This window comes from Mobula hypostoma, chromosome 11 (assembly GCF_963921235.1).
Source record: "Mobula hypostoma chromosome 11, sMobHyp1.1, whole genome shotgun sequence".
In the NCBI taxonomy this organism is placed as follows: domain Eukaryota; kingdom Metazoa; phylum Chordata; class Chondrichthyes; order Myliobatiformes; family Myliobatidae; genus Mobula; species Mobula hypostoma.
In genome coordinates, this window is record NC_086107.1 from 95,571,582 (window position 1) to 95,597,777 (window position 26,196).

The window sequence follows — 26,196 nt, forward strand, 5'->3', positions numbered from 1 at the left end:
AGTTGACATTTCGGGCCGAGACCTTTCATCAGGACTAACTGAAAGAAGAGATAGTAAGATATTTGAAAGTGGGAGGGGGAGGGAGAGATCCAAAATGATAGGAGAAGACAGGAGGGGGAGGGATGGAGCTAAGAGCTGGAAAGTTGATTGGCAAAGGGGATATGAGAGGATCATGGGACAGGAGGCCTATGGAGAAAGAAAGGGGGAGGGGGAATCCCAGAGGATGGGCAAGGAGTATAGTGAGAGGGACAGGGAGAAAAAGGAGAAAGAGGGGGAAAAAACTTAATAATAAATAACGGATGGGGTACAAAGGGGAGGTGGGGCATTAACAGAAGTTAGAGAAGTCAATGTTCATGCCATCAGGTTGGAAGCTACCCAGACGGAATATACGGTGTTGTTCCTCCAACCTGAGTGTGGCTTCATCTTAACAGTAGAGGAAGCCGTGGATAGACACATGAGAATGGGATGTGGAATTAAAATGAGTGGCGACTGGGAGATCCTGCTTTCTCTGGCAGACAGAGCGTAGGTGTTCAGTGAAACAGTCTCCCAGCCTGTGTCAGGTCTGGCCAATATATAGAAGGCCGCATCGGGAGCACCGGACGCAGTATATCACCCCAGCTGACTCACAGGTGAAGTGTTGCCTCACCTGGAAGGACAGTCTGGGGCTCTGAATGGTGGTGAGGGAGGAAGTGTAAGGGCATGTGTAGCAGGCATAGCTGGGACCCATACGGTGCCCATAGCTACACCTTTAGTTTGGAGGAAGTGGGAGGAGCCAAAGGAGAAATTATTAAGAGTGAGGACTAATTCCGCTAGACGGAGCAGAGTGGTGGTAGTGGGGAACTGGTTAGGTCTGGAATCCAAAAATAAGCGGAGAGCTTTGAGACCTTCCTGGTGGATGGAAGTATATAGGGACTGGACATCCGTGGTGAAAATAAAGCAGTGGGGGCCAGGGAACTTAAAATCATCGAAAAAATTCGGAGCATGAGAAGTGTCACGAACATGACAGGGATCATGTGGGAAGGGATTGAACAAGGGGGGTGGATAAAATGGTGTTGAGGTATGCAGAAATGAGTTTGGTGGGGCAGGAGCAAGCTGAGACAATGGGTTACCTGGGCAGGCAGGTTTGTGGATCTTGGGTAGGAGGTAAAAACGGTAAGTGCAGGGTGTGGGAGCTATAAGGTTGGTAGCAGTGGATGGAGATCCCCTGAGCGGATAAAGTTGATGATGGTGTGGGAGACAATGGCCTGGTGCTCCTTAGCGGGGTCATGATCGAGGGGTAAATAAGAGAAGGTATCCGTGAGTTGTTGCTGTACTATGTGCTCTATATCTTACTTTGAATATCAAACTCAGTTTGTAATACCTATGGCTACTGATCATAAACTGAAACAAATAAGTTACATAAGATGTTTGACTTTCAGAAATGGTGTTAAAAAAGACAATGGTCATCCTGCAGCTGAGTATGTGAAGGCTGAACCACATCTTCGTCAGAAAAGGGCAGAAATGAAGGTTGTATCAGGAGCAGCTAGAATGGTGAGACAGAATACAGGCATTCGTTACAACTGTTCGTAACCTGGTTGGTTTGTAAGTTGGAAATGATGAAAAACATGATGTGGGGGTGGGGGGGGGGGGTCAGAGTGTCACAGAAATAGTTGTGACAGGAGACCAAGCATGCAAAGAAAGACTGGCTGCCAGTGTGCCTCACTAATTTTGTCACTGCTCAACCCAGCCCCAAAAATTGTAGCTCAAGAGAGGGCTGAAAACCCAGAAAGACCTTGTACCCTCCCAGCAGAAGATGCCTGCAGCACCTGGCAAATCCATCCTCTTTCATCCTGCTGGTTTCTTAGCAGTTCATTCAGATGTACAGTGTGTCCATCGGTCAAATGTTTGTGACTCAGAATTAGAATCAGGGAGATCCTGTAATGTTTCTGTGTCCTTACGTAGCTGGAACATGCTGTGCTTTGCTTCACATTGTATTATGCCATTTGACATTGTTATTACTATTTTCCAATATTTATTTAATTTCTTCAATTTACATCTCCTTTTGGCTGATCAGCTGTCATTATCATCCTCTTGTCCAGCACAATAACCACTTTTGACTCTCTTGGTCTCCACCTTACCATAGTATTTTCATTATTGTTTCCATACCTCCCTCTTCTGTATAACAGATGTGTTTGATTTCTAATTTTGCTGAGTTCTGATGAAAAGTTATAGACTTAGAACATTGATATAATTTTACTGTGCATGAGTGCTATATGACCTGCTGAAAGCTTTCAGTGTTTTCTCTCCTCACCACCATAACCCTTTAATTGGCACAGATTTGTGCAACATGGACAGGCCAATTTTGACCCAAATTGTCCACGCTGATCAAACATAGAAACATAGAAAATAGGTGCAGGAGTAGGCCATTTGGCCCTTCGAGCCTGCACCGCCATTTATTATGATCATGGCTGATCATCCAACTCAGAACCCCGCCCCAGCCTTCCCTCCATACCCCCGATCCCCATAGCCACAAGGGCCATATCTAACTCCCTCTTAAATATAGCCAATGAACTGGCCTCAACTGTTTCCTGTGGCAGAGAATTCCACAGATTCACCACTCTCTGTGTGAAGAAGTTTTTCCTAATCTCGGTCCTGAAAGGCTTCCCCTTTATCCTCAAACTGTGACCCCTCGTTCTGGACTTCCCCAACATCGGGAACAATCTTCCTGCATCTAGCCTGTCCAATCCCTTTAGGATTTTATACGTTTCAATCAGATCCCCCCTCAATCTTCTAAATTCCAACGAGTACAAGCCCAGTTCATCCAGTCTTTCTTCATATGAAAGTCCTGCCATCCCAGGAATCAATCTGGTGAACCTTCTTTGTACTCCCTCTATGGCAAGGATGTCTTTCCTCAGATTAGGGGACCAAAACTGCACACAATACTCCAGGTGTGGTCTCACCAAGGCCTTGTACAACTGCAGTAGTACCTCCCCGCTCCTGTACTCGAATCCTCTCGCTATAAATGCCAGCATACCATTCGCATTTTTCACCGCCTGCTGTACCTGCATGCCCACTTTCAATGACTGGTGTATAATGACACCCAGGTCTCGTTGCACCTCCCCTTTTCCTAATCGGCCACCATTCAGATAATAATCTGTTTTCCTATTTTTGCCACCAAAGTAGATAACTTCACATTTATCCACATTAAATTGCATCTGCCATGAATTTGCCCACTCACCCAACCTATCCAAGTCACTCTGCATCCTCTTAGCATCCTCCTCACAGCTAACACTGCCACCCAGCTTCGTGTCATCCGCAAACTTGGAGATGCTGCATTTAATTCCCTCATCCAAGTCATTAATATATATTGTAAACAACTGGGGTCCCAGCACTGAGCCTTGCGGTACCCCACTCGTCACCGCCTGCCATTCTGAAAAGATCCCGTTTATTCCCACTCTTTGCTTCCTGTCTGCTAACCAATTCTCCATCACATCAATACCTTACCCCCAATACCGTGTGCTTTAAGTTTGCACACTAATCTCCTGTGTGGGACCTTGTCAAAAGCCTTTTGAAAATCCAAATATACCACATCCACTGGTTCTCCCCTATCCACTCTACTAGTTACATCCTCAAAAAATTCTATGAGATTCGTCAGACATGATTTTCCTTTCACAAATCCATGCTGACTTTGTCCGATGATTTCACCGCTTTCCAAATGTGCTGTTATCACATCTTTGATAACTGACTCCAGCAGTTTCCCCACCACCGACGTTAGGCTAACCGGTCTATAATTCCCCGATTTCTCTCTCCCTCCTTTTTTAAAAAGTGGGGTTACATTAGCCACCCTCCAATCCTCAGGAACTAGTCCAGAATCTAACGAGTTTTGAAAAATTATCACTAATGCATCCACTATTTCTTGGGCTATTTCCTTAAGCACTCTAGGATGCAGACCATCTGGCCCTGGGGATTTATCTGCCTTCAATCCCTTCAATTTACCTAACACCACTTCCCTACTAACATGTATTTCGCTCAGTTCCTCCATCTCACTGGACCCTCTGTCCCCTACTATTTCTGGAAGATTATTTATGTCCTCCTTAGTGAAGACAGAACCAAAGTAATTATTCAATTGGTCTGCCATGTCCTTGCTCCCCATAATCAATTCACCTGTTTCTGTCTGTAGGGGACCTACATTTGTCTTTACCAGTCTTTTCCTTTTTACATATCTATAAAAGCTTTTACAGTCAGTTTTTATGTTCCCTGCCAGTTTTCTCTCATAATCTTTTTTCCCCTTCCTAATTAAGCCCTTTGTCCTCCTCTGCTGAACTCTGAATTTCTCCCAGTCCTCAGGTGAGCCACTTTTTCTGGCTAATTTGTATGCTTCTTCTTTGGAATTGATACTATCCCTAATTTCTCTTGTCAGCCACAGGTGCACTACCTTCCTTGATTTATTCTTTTGCCAAACTGGGATGAACAATTGTTGTAGTTCATCCATGCAACCTTTAAATGCTTGCCATTGAATATCCACCGTCAATCCTTTAAGTGTCATTTGCCAGTCTATCTTAGCTAATTCACGTCTCATACCTTCAAAGTTACCCCTCTTTAAGTTCAGAACCTTTGTTTCTGAATTAACTATGTCACTCTCCATCTTATTGAAGAATTCCACCATATTATGGTCACTCTTACCCAAGGGGCCTCTCACGACAAGATTGCTAATTAACCCTTCCTCATTGCTCAAAACCCAGTCCAGAATAGCCTGCTCTCTAGTTGGTTCAAGATTGCTTCCTGATTGAGTTCTATTTGCCCTGCATTTGGCCCATATCCATATAAAGCTTTTCAATTCATGAATTTGTATAGGCTCCCATTTAGTGGGGGGGGGGAATAGTTATGGAGGGTCTCAGAACAGATCCCTGTGGAACACCACTGGTCACTGACCTCCAAGTAGAATACTCTCCATCCACTACCACCCTCTGACTTCTGTGGGCAAGACAAATTCTGTATCCACACAGCCGAATTTCCCTGGATCCCATGCTTCCTGTCTTTCTGAGTGAGTCTAATGTATGGGGAACCTTATCAAGTGCTTTACTGAACTGCTACTGAAAACATTTCTCCAACCAACCTTTGCCCGTGTGCCTGAAATTTCCTTATGTGGTACTGCATTAGTAAATATTACTGATAATGAAAATCTCACCTAAGTTGAAATTGTATTAAGCATTTTGTTATTGTTGACTAGAGCTGATCTAGCATCTTACTTTTAATTTTCTTGCTGTAGGTTGAGTGTGGGACATCTCCAGAGTATTATAATCTTCACGTTGATCGATCCAGTCAGAAAGAGCATAATACGAGATGTGCAACCAGCTCAGAGACGATGCAAGTTCAGAGAGTTTGTCGGGGTTTATGTGGCAACATAGATCAGCAACAAAGTACGTTATCCAACGTCAGGACCGTACAGTGAAAGTAGTTCATTAAGAATAATTGGATAGTAGCAGAAATCACAAAATGAAATTGAGAGAGAAAAGGTTTAAAAGGGCCCCAGAATGACAGTAAGTTATTCATTTTGCTGGATACTAACCTTGTGTGCAGTTTTAACATTTTTACGTAGAATAAATGTTGTTTCTCAGACAAATAATAATCTTGTTAAAGGGTTTATCTAAATGCTACTGGGTTATTATAGTTTCCAGAAATACACTTGACATGTCTGTACAAATGAGATGTTGTAAGAGTCTGTCCCCCTGCCACTCAATGACAAGTCTTGTAGGATTGTGCCATGTCCTGATCGTCATAGATTTAGGCTCATAGTGTATGCTGTTATTAGATAAAATATCAAACTGGGGCTCTTTTAACCTATTTGAGTAGATCCTTTGGCATAATTCAGTATTGTTTTTCTTGACATTTGGTTATCCTCAACAGTCACCACCAATGCAGGTATCTAGACATTTGTCTCTTTTACTGATTGTGGATGTTTATGTGCATAAAATAGTTTTAATCTTCAATTGGACATCAAAAGGAGCCATTTGGCCCATCGAGTCTGTGCTGGATCTCCCGTAATCTATTCTGACTTGTCTATTCAGGCTACGTCCACACTAGACTGGTTAAATCCGTAACCGAAGCTTTTTCTCTTCGTTTTGACACTCTGTCCACACTGAAACGGCGTTCTCCTCCCCCAAAAACTGAGCTTTTCTAAAACACTCTCCAGAGTGTTTAAACCTGAAAATGCTGGTTGGGCATTATAGTGTGTATGGGGTAACCGGAGGTTTTAAAAAACCTGTCGTCTCTTTCATCGGTGAAGAGACTATGACTGTAGGAAATGTTTCCAGGGTGACCCCTCTGTGGGAGTGGGGAAGATGTTGGTGGGGCCACCCCGGGGTCTGTGTGTCCGTATGTGTAGCTGTTGTAGTGGCTGTGAGGCTGGTATTGTGTCAGTTTTTCAATGTTTGTCGTCAGCTGGGTCATACTGTCTGTGAACTCCATCGGTTGCCTCCATACGCTCCAGTATTTGTTTTTTTAGTTTTAGGTCCTCTTGCGCGAGAGCTAACAGCTGTGTGTCATTTGGCAATTTCCTTTTAAGTTTTTCTAGTCTGTAACTGGACAAACGCGCACCAGGTATACCGTTTCCTCTTTGCTTGTTTTCTGTAGATGTGTCCTGCGCGTGCCCAGTAGGAGGCAATTCGCCCAAACACCCATTTTACTGTGGACAGAGGTATTTTCAAAAACGCCTGGTGTGGACGCCTATTGTTTTCACGTGAAACCGGAGTTTTCAAAATTATCCGGTCTAGTGTGGGCGTAGCATCAGGTACCACTGATTCTCATAATAACCACTATTACCAGAAGTAATTGACAGTAGCTGAATAAGCTACCAAGAAGCATAACTTTGAGGTGTGAGAGGAAGCCTGAACACCCAAGAGGAACCTAAGTGGTCACGGAAAAAGATTGCAAACTCTTCCGGATATTAGAATTGAATGCTGATCACTGGAACTCTGGGGATTCTTCAGTACTTGTGCCACTGATTCACTTCAGTTTTATAATCTCATGGGTTGTTGTCTGCCAGGTTTAACTTGAACCATATTTGGAAGTTCCTCAGGTTTAAAAGAGATGAATGTGATGATAGTAAATACACTGATGTTCTGCAAGTAATTAATCTTCTATTTTAAAAGTAAATCAACAATTTATTGTGTATGAAGATAAAACATTGGGTACTAACCATTACTGACAGCATTGGAGGGTGTATGTGAGAGTTGCTGCATTGGAGATTGGTAATTGATTTATTAGAGTCATGTGTACTGAGGTACAGGGAAAAACTTAGTTTTGCATGGCATCTATAACAGATCATTTCACCACATCAGTACATTGAGGCAGTATAAGGGAGAACACGAAAGCAGGATATTGTGTCACATTTGATGGCTAAAGTGGAGTGCAGGCAGACTATAAGATGCCAGACTATGACAAGGTAAAGTGTGAGGTCAAGAGTCTGTTCAGTGGTGCATAACTATAGGACAGAGCCCGCCATGTAATTTGGACTTTCAGGCTTTATATGTTTTCAGGCTTCTGTATCTTCTGCGCAATGCGAGGGAGAAGAGAAAGTATTTTGGATGAGTGGGGTATTTGGTTATGTTGGCTGCTTTACCAAGCGAGCAGCTAATATAGACAGAGTCAAGAGAGGGAAGGGTGGCTTTCAAAGGCATTCACAAATTTCTACAGATGTATCGTGGACAGCATTCTAACTGGTTGCATCTCCATCTGGTATGGAGAGGCCACTGCACAGGAAAGGAAAAGCTGCAGAAAACTATAAACTCAGCCAGCTCTATCATGGGCACTAGCCTCCCCAGCGTCGAGGACACCTTAAAAATGTGATGCCTTGAACAGGCAGCATCCATCGTTAAGGACCCCATCACCCAGGACATGCTCTCTTTGCTACCATCAAGGGGGTGCTTGAGTCTGAAGACACACATTCAGCACTTCAGGAACAGCTTCTTCCCCTCTGATTTCTCATTGTAATTTATATTTGTTTTAAAATGGTGAGAGTCAATGGAGACGTGCCAAATTTCCTTCGCCTCCTGATGAAGTAATGACATTGGTACATTTTCTTCGCTATGAAGTCTATGTGGCTAGACCAGGGCAACATGATTGAGGAGATTTGAGCAATGACCAGTTGGTAGCTCCAGGAGATTAAGGCACATAGGATCCACTGCAAACTGGCTAATTGTATCAAAATTAGTTATGTGATTGGAGGCGGAGGGTAGAGGTGGAAGGATGCTTTTCTGATTGGAAGTCTGTGGATGGTGAGAATCAGTGCTGGATCCTTTTTGTAGTGTATATTAGATAATAATATTTTACAGATTTAGGCTATTTGGCCCATTGATATTGCTCCATTATTCAATCATGGCTTATATTATTTTCTCTGTAACCTCATTGTAGTGCCTTCTCCACTTAACTTTTGGCGTCCTTATTAATCAAGAGCCTAGCAACCTCCGCTACAAATTACAACACCCTAAGATCCAGCACTGGATCTCAAGAGAGAGAACTTGTAGAATGTCTGCGAGATGGCTTTTTAGAACAGCTTGTTGTTGAGCCCACTAGGGGATCAGCTGTACTAGATTGGGTATTGTGTAGTGAACCGGAGGTGATTAGAGAGATTGAGGTGGAGGAGGCAGTGATCATAACATGATTGAGTTCACTGTGAAATTTGCAAAAGAGAAGCCGAAATCTGATGTTTCGGTATTTCAGTGGAGTAAAGGAAATTACAGTGGCATGAGAGAGGAACTGGCCAAAGTTGACTGGAAAGGGACACTGGCGGGAAAGACAGCAGAGCAGCAGTGGTTGGTGTTTATGCGAGAAGTGAGGAAGATGCAAGACAGGTATATTCCAAAAAAAGAAGAAATTTTTGAATGGAAAAAGGATGCAACTGTGGTTGACAAGAGAAGTCAAAGGCAAAGTTAAAGCAAAGGGGGGGGGGGGAATACAAGGAAGCAAAAATTAGTGGGAAGACAGAGGATTGGGAAGTTTTTAAAAGCTTACAAAAGGAAACTAAGAAGCTCATTAAGAGGGAAAAGATTAACTATGAAAGGAAGCTAGCAAATAATATCAAAGAGGATACTAAAAGCTTTTTCAAGTATATAAAGAGTAAAAGACAGGTGAGAGTAGATATAGGACCGATAGAAAATGATGCTGGAGAAATTGTAATGGGAGATAAGGAGACGGCAGAGGAACTGAACGAGTATTTTGCATCAGTCTTCACTGAGGAAGACATCAGCAGTATACCGGACACTCAAGGGTGGCAGGGAAGAGATGTGTGCACAGTCACAATTACGACAGAGAAAGTACTCAGGAAGCTGAATAGTCTAAAGGTAGATAAATCTCCCGGACCAGATGGAATGCACCCGTGTGTTCTGAAGGAAGTAGCTGTGGAGATTGCAGAGGCATTAGTGATGATCTTTCAAAAGTCTATAGATTCTGGCATGGTTCTGGAGGACTGGAAGATTGCAAATGTCACTCCGCTATTTAAGAAGGGGGCAAGGAAGCAAAAAGGAAATTATAGACCTGTTAGCTTGACATCGGTGGTTGGGAAGTTGTTGGAGTCGATTGTCAAGGATGAAGTTACAGAGTACCTGGAGGCATATGACAAGATAGGCAGAACTCAGCATGGATTACTTAAAGAAAAATCCTGCCTGACAAACCTATTACAATTTTTTGAGGAAATTACCAGTAGGCTAGACAAGGGAGATGCAGTGGATGTTGTATATTTGGATTTTCAGAAGGCCTTTGACAAGGTGCCACACATGAGGCTACTTAACAAGATAAGAGCCCATGGAATTACGGGAAAGATACATACGTGGATAGAGCGTTGGCTGATTGGCAGGAAACAGAGAGTGGGAATAAAGGGATCCTATTCTGGTTGGCTGCCGGTTACCAGTGATGTTCCACAGGGGTGCGTGTTGGGGCCGCTTCTTTTTACATTATACATCAACGATTTGGATTATGGAATAGATGGCTTTGTGGCTAAGTTTGCTGATGATACGAAGATAGGTGGAGGGGCCGGTAGTGCTGAGGAAATGGAGAGTCTGCAGAGAGACTTGGATAGATTGGAAGAATGGGCAAAAAAGTGGCAAATGAACTACAGTGTTGGAAAGTGTATGGTTATGCACTTTGGCAGAAGAAATAAATGGGCAGACTATTATTTAAATGGGGAAAGAATTCAAAGTTCTGAGGTGCAATGGGACTTGGGAGTCCTCGTACAGGATATCCTTAAGGTTAACCTCCAGGTTGAGTCAGTAGTGAAGAAGGCAAATGCAATGTTGGCATTCATTTCTAGAGGAATAGAGTATAGGAGCAGGGATGTGATGTTGAGGCTCTATAAGGCACTGGTGAGACCTCACTTGGAGTACTGTGGGCAGTTTTGGTCTCCTTATTTAAGAAAGGATGTGCTGACGTTGGAGAGGGGACAGAGAAGATTCACTGGAATGATTCTGGGAATGAGAGGGTTAACATATGAGGAACGTTTAGAAACCATAGAAACTACAGCACAGAAACAGGCCTTTTGGCCCTTCTTGGTTCTGCCGAACCATTTTCTGCCTAGTCCCACTGACCTGCACACCATATCCCTCCATACACCTCCCATCCATGTATCTGTCCAATTTATTCTTAAATGTTAAAAAAGAACCCGCATTTACCACCTCGTCTGGCAGCTCATTCCATACTTCCACCACTCTCTGTGTGAAAAAGTCCCCCCTAATGTTCCCTTTAAACTTTTCCTCCCTCACCCTTAACCCATGTCCTCTGGTTTTTTTCTCCCCTTGCCTCAGTGGAAAAAGCCTGCTTGCATTCACTCTTATCTATACCCATCATAATTTTATATACCTCTATCAAATCTCCCCTCATTCTTCTACGCTCCAGGGAATAAAGTCCTAACCTATTCAACCTTTCTCTGTAACTGAGTTTCTCAAGTCCTGGCAACATCCTTGTAAACCTTCTCTGCACTCTTTCAACCTGATTTATATCCTTCCTGTGATTTGGTGACCAAAACTGAACACAGTACTCCAGATTCGGCCTCACCAATGCCTTATACAACCTCATCATAACATTCCAGCTCTTATACTCAATACTTTGATTAATAAAGGCCAATGTACCAAAAGCTCTCTTTATAACCCTATCTACCTGTGATGCCACTTTTAGGGAATTTTGTATCTGTATTCCCAGATCCCTCTGTTCCACTGCACTCCTCAGAGCCTTACCATTAACCCTGTATGTTCTACCTTGGTTTGTCCTTCCAACGTGCAATACCTCACACTTGTCTGCATTAAACTCCATCTGCCATTTTTCAGCCCATTTTCCCAGCTGGTCCAAGTCCCTCTGCAGGCTCTGAAAACCCTTCTCGCTGTCTACTACGCCTCCAATCTTTGTATCATCAGCAAATTTGCTGATCCAGTTTACCGCATTATCATCCAGATCATTGATATAGATGACAAATAACAATGGACCCAGCACTGATCCCTGTGGCACACCACTAGTCACAGGCCTCCACTCGGGGAAGCAATTCTCTACTACCACTCTTTGGCTTCTTCCATTGAGCCAATGTCTGATCCAATTTACCACCTCTCCATGCATACCTAGCGACTGAATTTTCCTAACTAACCTCCCATGCGGGACCTTGTCAAAGGCCTTACTGAAGTCCATGTATACAATATCCACTGCCTTCCCTTCATCCACTTTCCTAGTAACCTCCTCGAAAAACTCCAATAGATTGGTCAAACATGACCTGCCACGCACAAAGCCATGTTGATTCTCCCTAATAAGTCCCTGTCTATCCAAATGCTTGTAGATTCTGTCTCTTAGTACTCCCTCCAATAACTTACCTACTACCGACGTTAAACTTACTGGCCTATAATTTCCCGGATTACTTTTCGATCCTTTTTTAAACAACGGAACAACATGAGCCACTCTCCAATCCTCCGGCACCTCACCTGTAGACAGTGACATTTTAAATATTTCTGCCAGGGTCCCTGCAATTTCAACACCAGTCTCCTTCAAGGTCCGAGGGAACACCCTGTCAGGTCCCGGGGATTTATCCACTTTAATTTTCCTCAAGACAGCAAGGACCTCCTCCTTTTCGATCTGTACAGTTTCCATGATCTCACTACTTGTTTCCCCAAATTCCATAGACTTCATGCCAGTTTCCTTAGTAAATACAGATGCAAAAAACCTATTTAAGATCTCCCCCATTTCCTTTGGTTCCACACATAGGTGACCACTCTGATCTTCAAGTGGACCAATTTTATCCCTTACAATCCTTTTGCTCTTAATATACCTGTAAAAGCTCCATGGATTATCCTTCACTTTGACTGCCAATGCAACCTCATGTGTTCTTTTAGCACTCCTGATTTCTTTCTTAGGTATTTTCTTGCACTTCTTATACTCCTGAAGCACCTTATTTACTCCCTGCTTCCTATACATGTCATACAACTCCCTCTTCTTCTTTATCAGAGTTGCAATATCCCTTGAGAACCAAGGTTCCTTATTCCTATTCACTTTGCCTTTAATCCTGACAGGAACATACAAATTCTGCACTCTCAAAATTTCTCCTTTGAAGGCTTCCCACCTACCGATCACATCCTTGCCAGAGAACAACCTGTCCCAATCCGCGCTTTTTAGATCCTTTCTCATTTCTTCAAATTTGGCCTTCTTCCAGTTAAGAACCTGAACCCTAGGACCAGATCTATCCTTGTCCATGATCAAGTTGAAACTAATGGTGTTATGATCACTGGAACCAAAGTGCACCCCTACACAGACTTCCGTCACTTGTCCTAACTCGTTTCCTAACAGGAGATCCAATATTGCATTCCCTCTAGTTGGTCCCTCTATATATTGATTTAGAAAACTTTCCTGAAGACATTTTACAAACTCTAAACCATCTAGACCCCTAACAGTATGGGAGTCCCAATCAATATATGGAAAATTAAAATTAGTTTGTCCGCTCTTGGACTGTATTCCTTGGAGTTTAGAAGAATGAGGGGAGACCTCATAGAAACATTTCGAATGTTGAAAGGCATGGACAGAGTGGATGTGGCAAAGTTGTTTCCCATGATGGGGGAGTCTAGTACGAGAGGGCATGACTTAAGGATTGAAGGGCGCCCATTCGGAACAGAAATGCGAAGAAATTTTTTTAGTCAGAGGGTGGTGAATCTATGAAATTTGTTGCCACGGGCAGCAGTGGAGGCCAAGTCATTGGGTGTATTTAAGGCAGAGATTGATAGGTATCTGAGTAGCCAGGGCATCAAAGGTTATAGTGAGAAGGCAGGGGAGTGGGACTAAGTGGGAGAATGGATCAGCTCATGATAAAATGGCGGAGCAGACTCGATGGGCCGAGTGGCCGACTTCTGCTCCTTTGTCTTATGGTCTCTCCAGCAACAAAGTCTCACTAATGGCTGCAATGTCATAATACTACTTGCTAATCTATGCTCTAACTCATTAACTTTACCTACAATACTCCTTGCAGTGAAATAAACTCATTAGGATATTACCCCCACCATGCTGAACCTTTTGATTCCTGTCTTTGTGTGTAGACTTAACATCTTTCCCCACAACCACTCCATTATCTCTCCTGGCACTTTGGCTCCCATCCTTCTGTCACTCCAGTTTAATTCTCTTCCCCCGCCCTCCCCCCAATGCAGTCCCACTGCAATTCAGGTGCAAACCCTCATATCTGTACAGATCTCAGCTTCCTTGAAAGAAAGCCAAAACCCTCCATCCTGCATTGTCTCCCTGTCATGTATTAAACTGTGTTATCCTCCTATTTCTGGTCTCCCTAGCATGTGGCATGGGAACCAATCCTGAGATCACAGCCCTGGATTTCCCGTCTGTTAACCTAGCACTTAATTCCTGGAACTTACTTTCCAGGTCCTCATCAATCTATCATGTTGTGTTGACATGGACCACAACATGAGGCTGTTCACCTTTCTACTTAAGAAACCTATGGACTTGATCTGTGATGTTCTTGTCTCTGGCATCTGGGAGGCAATGTACTATCTGGGATTCCCCTAGCTGGCCGCAATAGGTCTACGGCAGACGTGATCTCATTGGCTCTCCATGTGGCTTTGGTTCACCTGGACGATACAAATACCTATGTCAGGATGCTGTTTATTGACTACAGCTCAGCATTTAACACCATCGTACCTACAGTTCTAATGAAAAAGATGATGCTGATCATTAAGGACCTCCCATTGCCCAGGATATGCCGTTCTCTCATTGCTACCATCAGGAAGAAGGCACAGAAGCCTGAAGACATACACTGCATGATTCATGAACAGCTTCTTCCTCTCTGCCATCTGATTTCTGAATGGCCATTGAACCGATGAGCACCACCTCACTCTTATTTCAATTTTTGTACTCTTTATTTAACTATTTTATATGTGTGTGTATCCAAATCAACACACTCAAATTTCTGGAGGAACTCAGCAGACCAGGCAGCATCTGTGGAAAAGAGTAAGCAGTCGACATTTCGGGCTGAGACTCTTCATCCTGAAGAATGGTCCTGATGAAGTGTCTTGGCCTGCTGAGTTCCTCCAGCAATTTTTATGTGTAATTCCTTTTTTCTCTCTCTATTATGTATTGCATTGTGCTGCTGCTGCAAAGTTAACAAATTTCACAACATATGTCAACAACAGGAATTCTGCAGATGCTGGAAATTCAAGCAACACATATACAAGTTGCTGGTGAACACAGCAGGCCAGGCAGCATCTCTAGCAAGAGGTGCAGTCGACGTTTCAGGCCGAGGCCCTTCGTCAGGACCATCCTGACGAAGGGTCTCGGCCTGAAACGTCGACTGCACCTCTTCCTAGAGATGCTGCCTGGCCTGCTGTGTTCACCAGCAACTTGTATGTGTGTCACAACATATGTCGGTGATATTGATTCTGATGAATTCTCTATTATTACTGCTCACCTCTTCTCTCCCCTATCCTTCTGAGCCACAGAGCTAGACTCAGTGACAGAGAACAGGCATTGAAATAGACACAACTCAGAACATTAGTCCCACCATACACAACCTTTCAGTTCCTGTCTTTGTATGTAGGCTTAGCATTCACTTTCCCCCTCAAACCCCACTTCACTATCTGCCTTGGCACCTTGGTTCCCATCTCCCTGCACTTCTAAGTTAACCCCCACCCCCACAACAGCAGAAAGAGAGCTCAGTAATCAGAAAAAGATGAAACCTTCATCTTTTTAAAATCCTTAATCCTAACACTAGACATCATCTTTACCATGTGTTAAGCTGTATATTTTCCGTTTTCTAGCCTCACTAGCATGTGGCATGGGGAGCAACCCTGAGAGGTGCTGTCTTTTAACTTAGCACCTAAATCCTTGAACTCACTCTGAGGGACATTATCATCCTTCCTGCCTATGTTATTGATACTGATGTGGACCATGACCTCTGACTGTTCTGCTTCCCCCTTAAGAATATTGTGGACTTAATTGAGATGCCCCTGACCCTAACACCTGGAGGCAATATATTATCTAATAGTCTTGTTCTCATCCCCTGAGCCTCCTGTCTATTCTCCTGATTCCTGCAGTTTACCTCTGCTAGATTACCCCCGCCAACAGTATCCAAAGTGGTATACTTGTTATTAAGGGGGGAATCTACCACAAGGGTACCCCACATTTGCTAACTTCCCCCTTTCCCTCTCCTGACGGTCACTCAATTACCCAAATCTTGGGTGTAATGATGACCCTGCATCGCTTGTCAATCAACCTCTCAGACTTGTGAATGATCATTCATTCAGCTCCAGTTCCTTAACACAGGCTGTAAGAAGATGGATGCATTTCTTGCATGTGTAGTCATCAGAGACATTGGAGGTCTCCCTGCCTTCCCATATCCTGCAAGATGAGCATTCCTACTGCTCTAACTTTGTAATAAGAAAGAAAGAGAGACAAGGAGAGAAAAAAAAACAAAAACCTACCTTACCCTTCGCCTCACCTTACCGAAGCCTCCTTGAGTCAAAGCCTAAGGGTCATCACTCTAACCCTGCCCACTCCAATAATGGCCCTTCCTCTTAAACCTCACTTCTTTTTGTTAGTTCTTTCCAAGTGCTCAATTATCCTGCAACCTTAAACATGCAAAATGTCCTGGCTGGCCCACTTGCTTTTTTGAATTTCATTCCTACATTGTTCAAGGTGATGGCTCCTTGCGATCTCAAACGCGTATAGTGTGCCGACTGGCTTCACTCACTTTTTCAGATCTTGCTCCCAGAATGCACAAGGCAACAGCTCCTCATGATCTCAAGCATGCAGAAACACCTCAGCCTTTACAAAGACCTTCTAAAAATCTAAATGAACTAAAACATATTGCCACCCCGGAAGCCAGCTAACTGGTGTATGAATTTCTGTCTTTTGCTTCCCTCCCTTCTTAAAAGAGTGGAATGACATTTGCAATTTTTCACTCCTCCAGAACCTTTATAGAATCCGTTTATTCTTGAGTGATCACTACTAATGCCTCCACAATATTTTCTGCTACCTCTTTCAGAACCCTGAAGTGTAGCCCATCTGGTCCAGGTGACTTATCTACCTTCAGACTTCTCAGCTTGTTAAACACCTCCTCCTTAGTCATAGCAACTACACTCACTTCTGCCCCCTGATGCTCGAATTTCTGATATACTGATAGTGTCTTCCAGCGTCATTTTCCACTGGTCTAATATCCATTCTTGTCTCTCTTCTTCTCTCTCTTCTCTCTATCTGTCTATCTATCTATCTATAGCTGAAAAAACTGTGGATCCTCTTTTATATTAATGGCTAGCCTACCTTCATATTTCATCTTTTCACTCTTTATGGTTTTTTTAGTTAGCTGCTGTAGGTTTTTAAAAGCCTTCCAATCCTCCTTCCTACTAAGTATGCAATATTATATGCCCTTCTTTTGCTTTTATGCTGTCATTGACTTCCCTTGTCAGTCACAGTTGCCTCATTCTCCAGTTAGAATGCTTTGTTAGGATAAATTGATCTTGCGTTTTCTGAATTATTCCCAGAAACTCTAGGCATTGCTGTACTACCATCATCCCCGCTAGTGCTTTCCAATCAGCTTTGGCCAGCTCCTCTGTAGTTCCCATTACTCCACTTTATTACCAGAACATCTTATTTTAGTTTCTCCTTCTCAAACTGCAGGATAAATTCTGTCATATTATGATCATTGTCTCCCAAGCATTCCTTTACCTCAAGCTCACTAATCAAATCACTAATGCACAACACCCAATTGCCTTTTCCCTAGTGGACTTGACCACAAACTGTTCTAAAAGGCATCTCGTGGGCATTCTACAAATTCCTCTTCTGGGATCCAGCACCAATCTGATTTTCTCAATCTCCTTTCATACTAAAATCCTCCATGACCATTATAGTATTGCCCTTAATGTATAATGTATCCCTTTTTAATCTCCCATTCTAACATGCTGGCTACTGGTCAGAGGTTTGTATATCACCACTAATCAGAATCTTTTTTATCTTTGTAGTTTTTCAACTTTACTCATTACGATTCTACATCTTCTGATCCTATGTCACTTATTTCTAAGGATTTGATATAATTTTTTTCCAGCAGAACAACACCACCGCCTCTCAATGTTGAAAGCTCAAAGTAAATTTGTTATCAAAGTATGTATATGTCATCATATACTACCTTATGATTCATCTAAGCAGTACAGTGCTAAGCAGTATTGCACCCATATTGTACTGTCTCAGTACTTTTATATTTGTGTGCTATAGCGCTTACTTTTTATTCGCAGTTATTTTGTAAATAACACTATTCTTTGCATTTCTGGTTAGATGCTATTTGCATTTCATTGGCTTTGTATCTGTATTTGGCACAATGACAATAAAGTTGAATCTAATCTATCTAATCTTCTTGCAGGCATTTACAGATAAATAAATACAATAGAATTTATAAAAACTTATATGTAATGAAGATTAACACATCCAATGTCCAAAAGAGGACAAATTGTGCAAATTAAAAAGTTTTTAAAAAAATTAATACTGAGAACGTGTATAGAATCCTTGAAAGTAAGTATAGGTTGTGGAGTCATTTCATATTTGAAGTGAGTGAAGTTATCCACAATGGTTCAGTAGTCTAATGGTTGTAGGGTAATACCCATTTGTGAATCTAATGGTATGGGACCCAAGGCTCCTCTACCCCCTGTTTGATAGCTGTAGCAAGAAGAGAGCGTGGCCTGGGTGATGGGTCTCCTTGATAATGGATGCTGTTTTCTTGTAGTAATCCTCCATGAAGAAGTGTTCTGTGATGGTAAGGTCTTTGCCTGTGATAGATTGGACTGTACCCACCACCTTTTGTAGATTTTTCTGTTCCGGGTCATTGGTGTTTCCATACCAAGTCGCGATGAAACCAGTAGGGATATTGTCCACCATACATCTACAGAAATTTCTCAATGTTTTATATGACATGCTGAATTTACACAAACTTTTAAGAAAGTAGGATTGAGGTCATTCCTCTTTTGTGATGGCACTTACATGCTGGTTCTAGGATAGATCCTCTTGCCTGGTAACCCCAAGAAATTTAATGCTGCTGACCCTCTGCACCCCTAATAAAGACTAGCTTGTCGATCTCTGGTTTCTTCCTCCTGTAGTCAATAATCAGCTCTTTAGTTTTGCCGACATTGAGTGAGAGGTTGTTGTCATGGCACTATTAATATCAATTTTCCTCCTATATGGTGTTTTGTCACCACCTTTGATTCAACCAATGACAGTGCTGTCATAAGCAAACTTAAATATGGCATTGAAGTTGTTCTTACCCTAAGACCATACGACATTGGAGTACAATTAGGCCTTTCAGCCCATTGAGACTGCGCTGCCATTCCATCATAAAGTGAATAGAGCAGGGGACTAAGCACACAGCTTTCTGGCGCACCTGCCTTTATGGTGTTTGTGGAGGAGCCATTATTGTCAATCCATATTGCCTGGGATCCGCAAGTGAGAAAATCGAAGATATAGTTGCAGAAGTAGGAATTGAAGCCAAGGTCTTGAAGCTTAGTGATTAGTTTTGGGGGGGGGGGACGATAGAGTTGAATGCTAAGCTGTAGTCGATGAAGATCATCCTGATATTTTGCATCTTTGATGTCCAGGTATTCCAGAGCTGAGTGAAGAGCCAATGAAATGATACCTGCTGTTGACCATAAGATATAGGAGCAGAATTAGGCCATTTGGCCAATCTAGTCTGCTCCATTTTGTCATGGCTGATCCAATTTTCCTCTCAGCCCCAATCTGCCTTCTCTCCATATCCCTTCATACCCTGACAAATCAAGAATCTATCAACCTCTGCTTTAAATATATATAAAGACTTGGCCTCCCCAGCTGCCCGTGCCAAAGAATTGCACAGTTTCACCACTCTCTGGCTAAAGTAATTCTTCCTCATCTCTAAAAGGATGCCCCTCTATTCTGAGTCCGTGTCCTCTGGTCTTAGTCTCACCCACCATAGGAAGCATCCTCTCCACATCCACTCTATCAAGGCCTTTCACCATTTGATAAGTTTCAATAAGGGTGTCTCTCATTCTTCTGAATTCTAGTGAATATGGGCCAGGAGCCATCAAACGGTCTTCATATGACAAGCCATTCAATCCTGCAATCATTTTCATGAACCTCCTTTGAACCCTCTCCAATTTCAGCACAATCTTTCTAAGATAAAGGGCCCAAGACTGTTCATAATACTCCAAAGTGAGGCCTCACCAGTGCTTTATAAAGTCTCAACATTACATCCTTTAATATTATAGTCCTCTTGAAATAAATGCTAACATTGTGTTTGCTTTACACACCACAGACTCGGCCTGCAAATTAACCTTTAGGGAATACTGTGCAAGCACTCCCAAGTCCCTTCACACCTCAGCATTTTTTTGTTTTCTCTCCATTTAGAAAATAGTTAACCCTTTCATTTCTTTTACCAAAGTGCATGACCATACACATCCTGACACTGTATTCCATCTGCCATTTCTTTGCCTATTCTCCTAATCTAAGTCTTTCTGTAGCCTCTCTAATTCCTCAAAACTACCTGCCCCTCCACCTGTCTTCCTATTGTCTGCAGCTCTGCAACAGCCATCAATTCCATCATCCAAATCATTGGCATATAACATAAAAAGAATCTGTTCCAGCAGCACAGATCCCTGTGAAACATCACTAGACACTGGCAACCAACCAGCAAAGGCTCCCTTTATTCCCACTCTTTGCCTCCTGTCAATCAGGTACTCCTTTATCCATGCTAGAATCATTCCTGTAGTACCATGGGTTCATAGCTTGTAAAGCAGCCTCATGTGTGGCACCTTGATAAAGGTCTTCTGAAAATCCAAGTACACAACATAAACCGATTTTCCTTTGTCTATCCTGCTTGTTATTCCTTCAAAGAATTCCAACAGATTTAATCTGCTGTGATAGTGGGCAGATTCAAGCCACTCCTCAGCTCGGAGTTGATGTGCTTCATGGCCAACCTCTCAAGACACTTCATCACAATGGATGTGAATGCAACTTGATAATAGTCATTGAGGCAGGTTACCACATTGTTTTCGGTTCTTTTTGAACCCTGAACAATGCTCTCATGTTAGCCTTAGAGGTTGAAATCATCAGATCGCCGGGGGCTCTGGAGCTTTGTGAAGGAGCTTCCATGTTCTTTCAGTCAAAGTAAGCATAAAAAGCATTGAGCTCATCTGGGAGTGAAAAAATCGTTGTCTTTTATGTTGCTTGGTTTTATCTTGTAGAAGGTGATGGCATTCAAGCTCTGCCATAGCTGTCAAGCGTCCTTCTGTGATTCCAGTTTGGTCTGGAATTGCCACTGCTCATTTGAGATGGCTTGCCAGAGATCATAACTGGATCACCAGTCCTAAACGCCACCAATCTAGCCCTTAGCAAATTGCAGATTTCGTGGTACAACCGGGGTTTCTGGTTGTGGAAGGCTGAATGATTTTGTGGGTACACACTTGTCCACGAGAGTCTTTATAAAGTCTGTAACAACTATGGTATATTCATTCAGGCCCTCTGCCAAGTCCTTCAATGTGGCCCAGTCCACCGACTCGAAGCATATAGTCACTTCTCTGCCCACCTATCTGTCCTTTTGATGCAATGGTTAACAACGTAATGGAAATCTGTAGGTTTGTAGGTAACATGACAGTTGGTAGTACTGTGGATAGAGAGGATTGTTGTCTAAGGCTATTACAGGATTCTGAGCAGATGGGAAAGTTGGACAGAACATTGACAGATGGAATTTATCCCCAACAAGTGTGGGGTGATGCATTTTGGAAAGTTAAATAGGATTGGGCATACACAGTAAAGGATAGGTTGTAAAGCAGTGTCGATGACAGAGGAACCTTGGGGGTTCATCTCCATAGTTCGCTGAAAATAATAACACAGATCAATAGGATGTTGATAAAACAAGATCACCACTATATCCTTTCAGTGAGGTATTGAAGTCTTAAAGGGAAATTTTACTGCCTGAATAGGTTAGGAAAAGCTGCAGTTGAAGATCTTGTGATCTGCCTGGCTGCTTCACCTTGAACATTTTTTGTTGTAGTTACTGGAAGGTGTCTTTGTTCTTTTGTAAGGATCATAGCATTTGATTTGCAATTTTGGTGTCCACAGCACCTTCTACAAGTGGCATTCACCATTGGAAGTTTTACTTTATGCACAATTTAAAAAATGACATTGTACCTTTATCTGCACTATCAGACAAAGGAATATTATCTTAAAACTGAATCCATCAAAGGTTGTCACAGTGCATGAGTTAACATTGATTCTAGATGAGTCAAACAAATTGTGCTCTTTATGATTCCATACCCCCAAATGCAAAATGCTGGACTTCATTAGAATGGAAGAGTAGGGAGCATATGCTCCAACTTTATAAAATATGATAGAGTTAGAAAAGATGCAGAGGAGATTCACCAGAATGTTGCTTCAGCTGGAGTGCTTCAGATATGAAAAGAGTGGAGATCCTAGGATTCTTTTCCCTGGAGTGGAAGAGGTTAAGAAGTGAAATGAGTATGATTATAAGGACTTGAGATTGGGTAATCTTTAGAAAACCTCTCCCATATTAGAAGCAGATAAAAGCTAGAGTAGATAGATTTAAGCTAGAGTCATACTCCTTAATAAATGGGTCCTTTCAGCCCAATTTGTCCATGGCAATAATGATGGGCACGGAACACTGGCACTGCAATGTACAGAGAATATTAGAGCCCTTTGGCCCATGATGTCTGTGCTGACCTCAATGCCACTGAACATCTGTCTGCAAATGATCCATGTCCTTCATTACCTGTCTGTTCATATTCCTGTCTATATATTTCATAAACTTCGCTATCATATTTGCTTCCAGCACCTATCCTGGTATCACATTCCAGGCACCTACCACCCTGTTTGTAAACAAAAAACTTTTGTTTAAACATTCCTCCTCTTAGCTTAAAGTTATGTCTTGTTGTGTTTGACATTTCCATCCTGAGACAGAGACTATCTATGCCTCTCAATTTTCTCATAACTTTACTTAAATCAGATCTCTGAAACTTGAACCAAGATAATCATAGTTTGTCTGATTATCTCCTTATAGCTAATGCTCTTTGAACCAGATGACATCCTGGTAAACTTCATCTGTACCCTCTCCAAAGTCTCCACATCCATCCTGTAATGAGTACAAGCAGAACTGCACATGATACTCCAAGTGTATTAAACCAAAATTTTATACAGCTGCAACATGACTTAGTGATGTTTACACTCAGCACCTTGACTGATGAAAGCAAGTATGCTGGGTGCTGTCTTCCACCCTATCTACTTGTGTTCATTTTCAGGGGACTATGGACTTGCACCCCAACATCCTTCTGTGCACTAGTATTCGTAAGGGTCTTGCCATTACCATATAATTTCCTTTGAAATTTGTCCTCCTAAAGCACATCACCTCACGCCTATCTAATTTTAAATCATCTGCAATTTCTCTGATCATATTTCCAGCTGGTCAATATCTTGCTGAATCTTTTTGATGAACTTTATCACTGTCTACAACACCAATTTTTGTTTTGACTGTTAACCTACTAATAATGTCAAGTCAGATTTCTTTTTCTTCTTTGAACATGTGCAGCTTCCCCACTTGAAAGAGATTGAATGTGTCTATCGGAAGTTTTTTAACTGGATTCCACTCAATGACCAAACAACTTTTCCTTTTTCCTCCTTTTATTTTTCACAAGTGCAGCAGTTTGATAGTTCCATTAGTTCCATCAACCATTAGATATTAGTCATTAGTCATTAGGTGAAAAAACTGGCTGCCTCTCCGGACTTTGTAGACGGATTCGATCTGCACAGTCTTCGCTCCCTAATAGACCGTTATGTTTTCAAACCGAGTGACCCTTCCCGAAGGTTCCCGAGCTCTTCTTAAACCTCGCGCCATTTCCCAGAAGTGCTTGTGCGTGATGATCCCCGTGGTGTGAAGCTAACGCTAACCCAAAACGCAGTGACAGCAGTGCTCTTTTCCATGAAACAGTCTCTCAAGTTATTTAAAGTTCAGCATCTTACCGCAGATTCCAACGCTGCACCTGGACTGCCGCTGTGATGCTGCTGGGTCCCCCCATTGTTCCAGGCAGAAGCAGCACTCAGGTAGTGGGTTCCATCCGGTCTATCAGTGGATTCTTGCTATTACTTTTAAATTTTATTTTCTTTTGCCTCTAGGTCCCAATACTTTCTAGAAAGTCCAGTTTGACCTGACACCTCCCACTCAATCTTCCCGTGGAAACACTGGAGAGATTGCCAGCTTCAAAGGCAAACTTGGTGGTCCCAGTTCGGTGTTCTTATGATGTATTGTTGACTTGACTTTCCATCTGTTCCTCAGCAGGTAGCAAGACAACCAGCCGCCTGACGTCCCTGTGAAGGATGGTGGCTTGGATCCTGTCATTTTTCCCATCAGAGATTGGATGCCTGTTGTTACTTTGGGAGCTTATGTCACAGGAACACTGTAGGTTGGGAAGATCCCGACGTTGACGTCCCTCAAGATGCCTTTGCTGTCTGGATTAGTATTGATAACTCTGCGCTAATACTATCCCACTTCCACCACTCTAGGAAGTCCCGGTTGGTGCTTGAAGTACCTGACTCCTGGAGCTTGATGCCATCCTGTTTGTTTGGTGGAAGTTGCTCTGGGACTGTGCTGGTGAGCTCCTCGTACTTTACAGCAGCCGCTGTCATTGACCTTGCAAAATGTGTCTTGGACATGTAGGCCGACACAGACAGCTCCTAAAAGAGATCAGGATGTGCAGCTCCGACCGTCTTCCCCAGTGGTCCGTCCCACAGCACGAAGTCTCCAACAGCTCTGGTTCCCTGAGGCGCTAGCTCACCTTCTCTATGGCTTATGAGTAAATTTATTTCTCTGAGTCTCACAAGTTCATCAAACGGTGTGTCTGGGAAGAATTTCTGCATTTGCTTCGGTGTCACATATTTGTGGACATTTGCAATGCTGTCTAGTCCATAACAAACCAATTGGTGTGATTTGAGAGTGCCCTTGGGAGTGTTTACTCAATTTTTAGAAGGTACCGCTTTGTCTCCACCTGAACCTTCATCCCCCCAACTCCATGGACGACGAGAGTGATTTCCTCACTTCTGAGGTTCAGTCTGCTTGCAACCTTGTGGGTTATATAATTGGTGTCTGAAGCCAAGTCAATTAACGTCCCGATTTTTTGCCTAGCTTTAGCTGTGACCTTGAGAAGCATCATAATCACTGGCAGCTCTTGCAATCCACTTTCCACCAGAAGGCCCAGTTTATCTTTCACAGTGCTGAAAGCTCTGGATGCAGTGTTTGAAAATACATCGCGACATTGTTTGGCCGATTCTGGCGAAAGTTTGCTGAAGAACTCCTCTTGAAGAGATCCTCTGAATATTTCTTCCTGCTTTTATCCTCCTCTGGACCAAATCTGCTCTTTTTCTGACCTGCGCTGCTTTTCTTTATTTTAGCATTGGGTCACAGATAGTAATGATTTTCAGGAGTATGCTCATCCTTGCAGTCTTGGTTTTTACACAGATAGGCGGGATTGCAGTATGAACTGTCATCATTAACCTCGAGACACCTCTTGCATGCCCCCAACTTTCTTACTGCAGCCTTTTTCTCTGGTAGCTTTAACGCTCGAAACTGTTTGCAAAAGTAGAGCTTCCTTTTGTGCTTTCCATCATCGCAGACTACACACCTTCCATGGTCGTTGCTTGACTTGGTAGACTTGGTTCTGGCATGTCTTGGCTCAGCCCTGGTTTCTCTTCTACTTGGCTCTTCATCCCTCAGTTGCTCGAGCTGCTCATATATGCTCTCAAGCCCTTTGAGGAATTCCAAGAGACTGTCAAACTGATTATCTGGTGCCACAGCATTTTTCCTGTCAGCGACATAGACCAGCCATTCCTTTTAGAGAGTTTCTGGAAGTTTACTTTCAATTGATTTTGTCACCAGCGGATTTTTGATAGCACCCGTGTCTCCAAGGTCACTCAAGTCTTGAAGTGCCTTCTCCACAGCTTGAATTAATTCCACTATCTTCCGTGACTGATGATTTCTGACAGCTGGCATTTTCTGTAACTCTTTCACTATTTCAATAGCAATGCACGTTTGATTTCCATAGCGGTTTTCTAGAACATGAAAGATGTTGTCTGCAGTTTTAAGTAGTGAGGCGAAGGTCTCTTCTGATTTTGTCGTCAAGACTGTCCAATAGTTGAACCTTTTTCACCTCTCTTGAACCGATCGTCTCTCCCTGCCTTTGGAGTGCTTCCCAGTCCTTTCTCCACCTGTGAAAATCACATTTGCTGCCAGTAAATTTGGGAAGGGCCGTTGGTTTCAATCTGATGGCTGGTGTGGGAAAATTGGAGGAAAAGCCCAACACCGTCGGTATTAGTCTTTCAGCATCCTCCTTTCTCCTTGCCTGTATGAAGTGGGCCTTCTTGGAAACCAACTTGGGGATGTGGGGTTCGAGCCTCTTTAGGTGACTCCGAAGGTCCTTCTGATCCCCTGGCGGGATCCATCCTTTCCACCGACCATGCACATCCTTTGCTGTCTTTACCAGTCCTTGCAGGTGGTTAAGCATGTAGTCATATGCCTCCTGGTTGCCATCGGGTTGTACAGCAGAGACGTTTTTACATTCATCCTCTGCTGCTTGTAGTACTGTGAACAGTTCAACATTTCCAAAGTTGGTCCAAAGAGTCTCCTGGATTAGGCTTCTGACCTCCTTTAGTTTCAACTGACACTCATTTGCTGCCTTTGCC

At 42.9% G+C, this 26,196-nt stretch overlaps 1 protein-coding gene across 1 annotated transcript in view; it reads left to right on the forward strand.

Annotated features, from left to right (window-relative positions):
• LOC134353510 (protein KASH5-like) overlaps window positions 1–26,196 on the forward strand; it is a 159,274-nt gene that overhangs the window by 95,686 nt on the left and 37,392 nt on the right. The window contains exons 10-11 of the mRNA XM_063061508.1: window positions 1,419–1,530; window positions 5,249–5,399. Of these exons, the coding sequence (XP_062917578.1) occupies window positions 1,419–1,530; window positions 5,249–5,399 (263 nt within the window). The remainder of the gene's footprint in view (window positions 1–1,418; window positions 1,531–5,248; window positions 5,400–26,196) is intronic.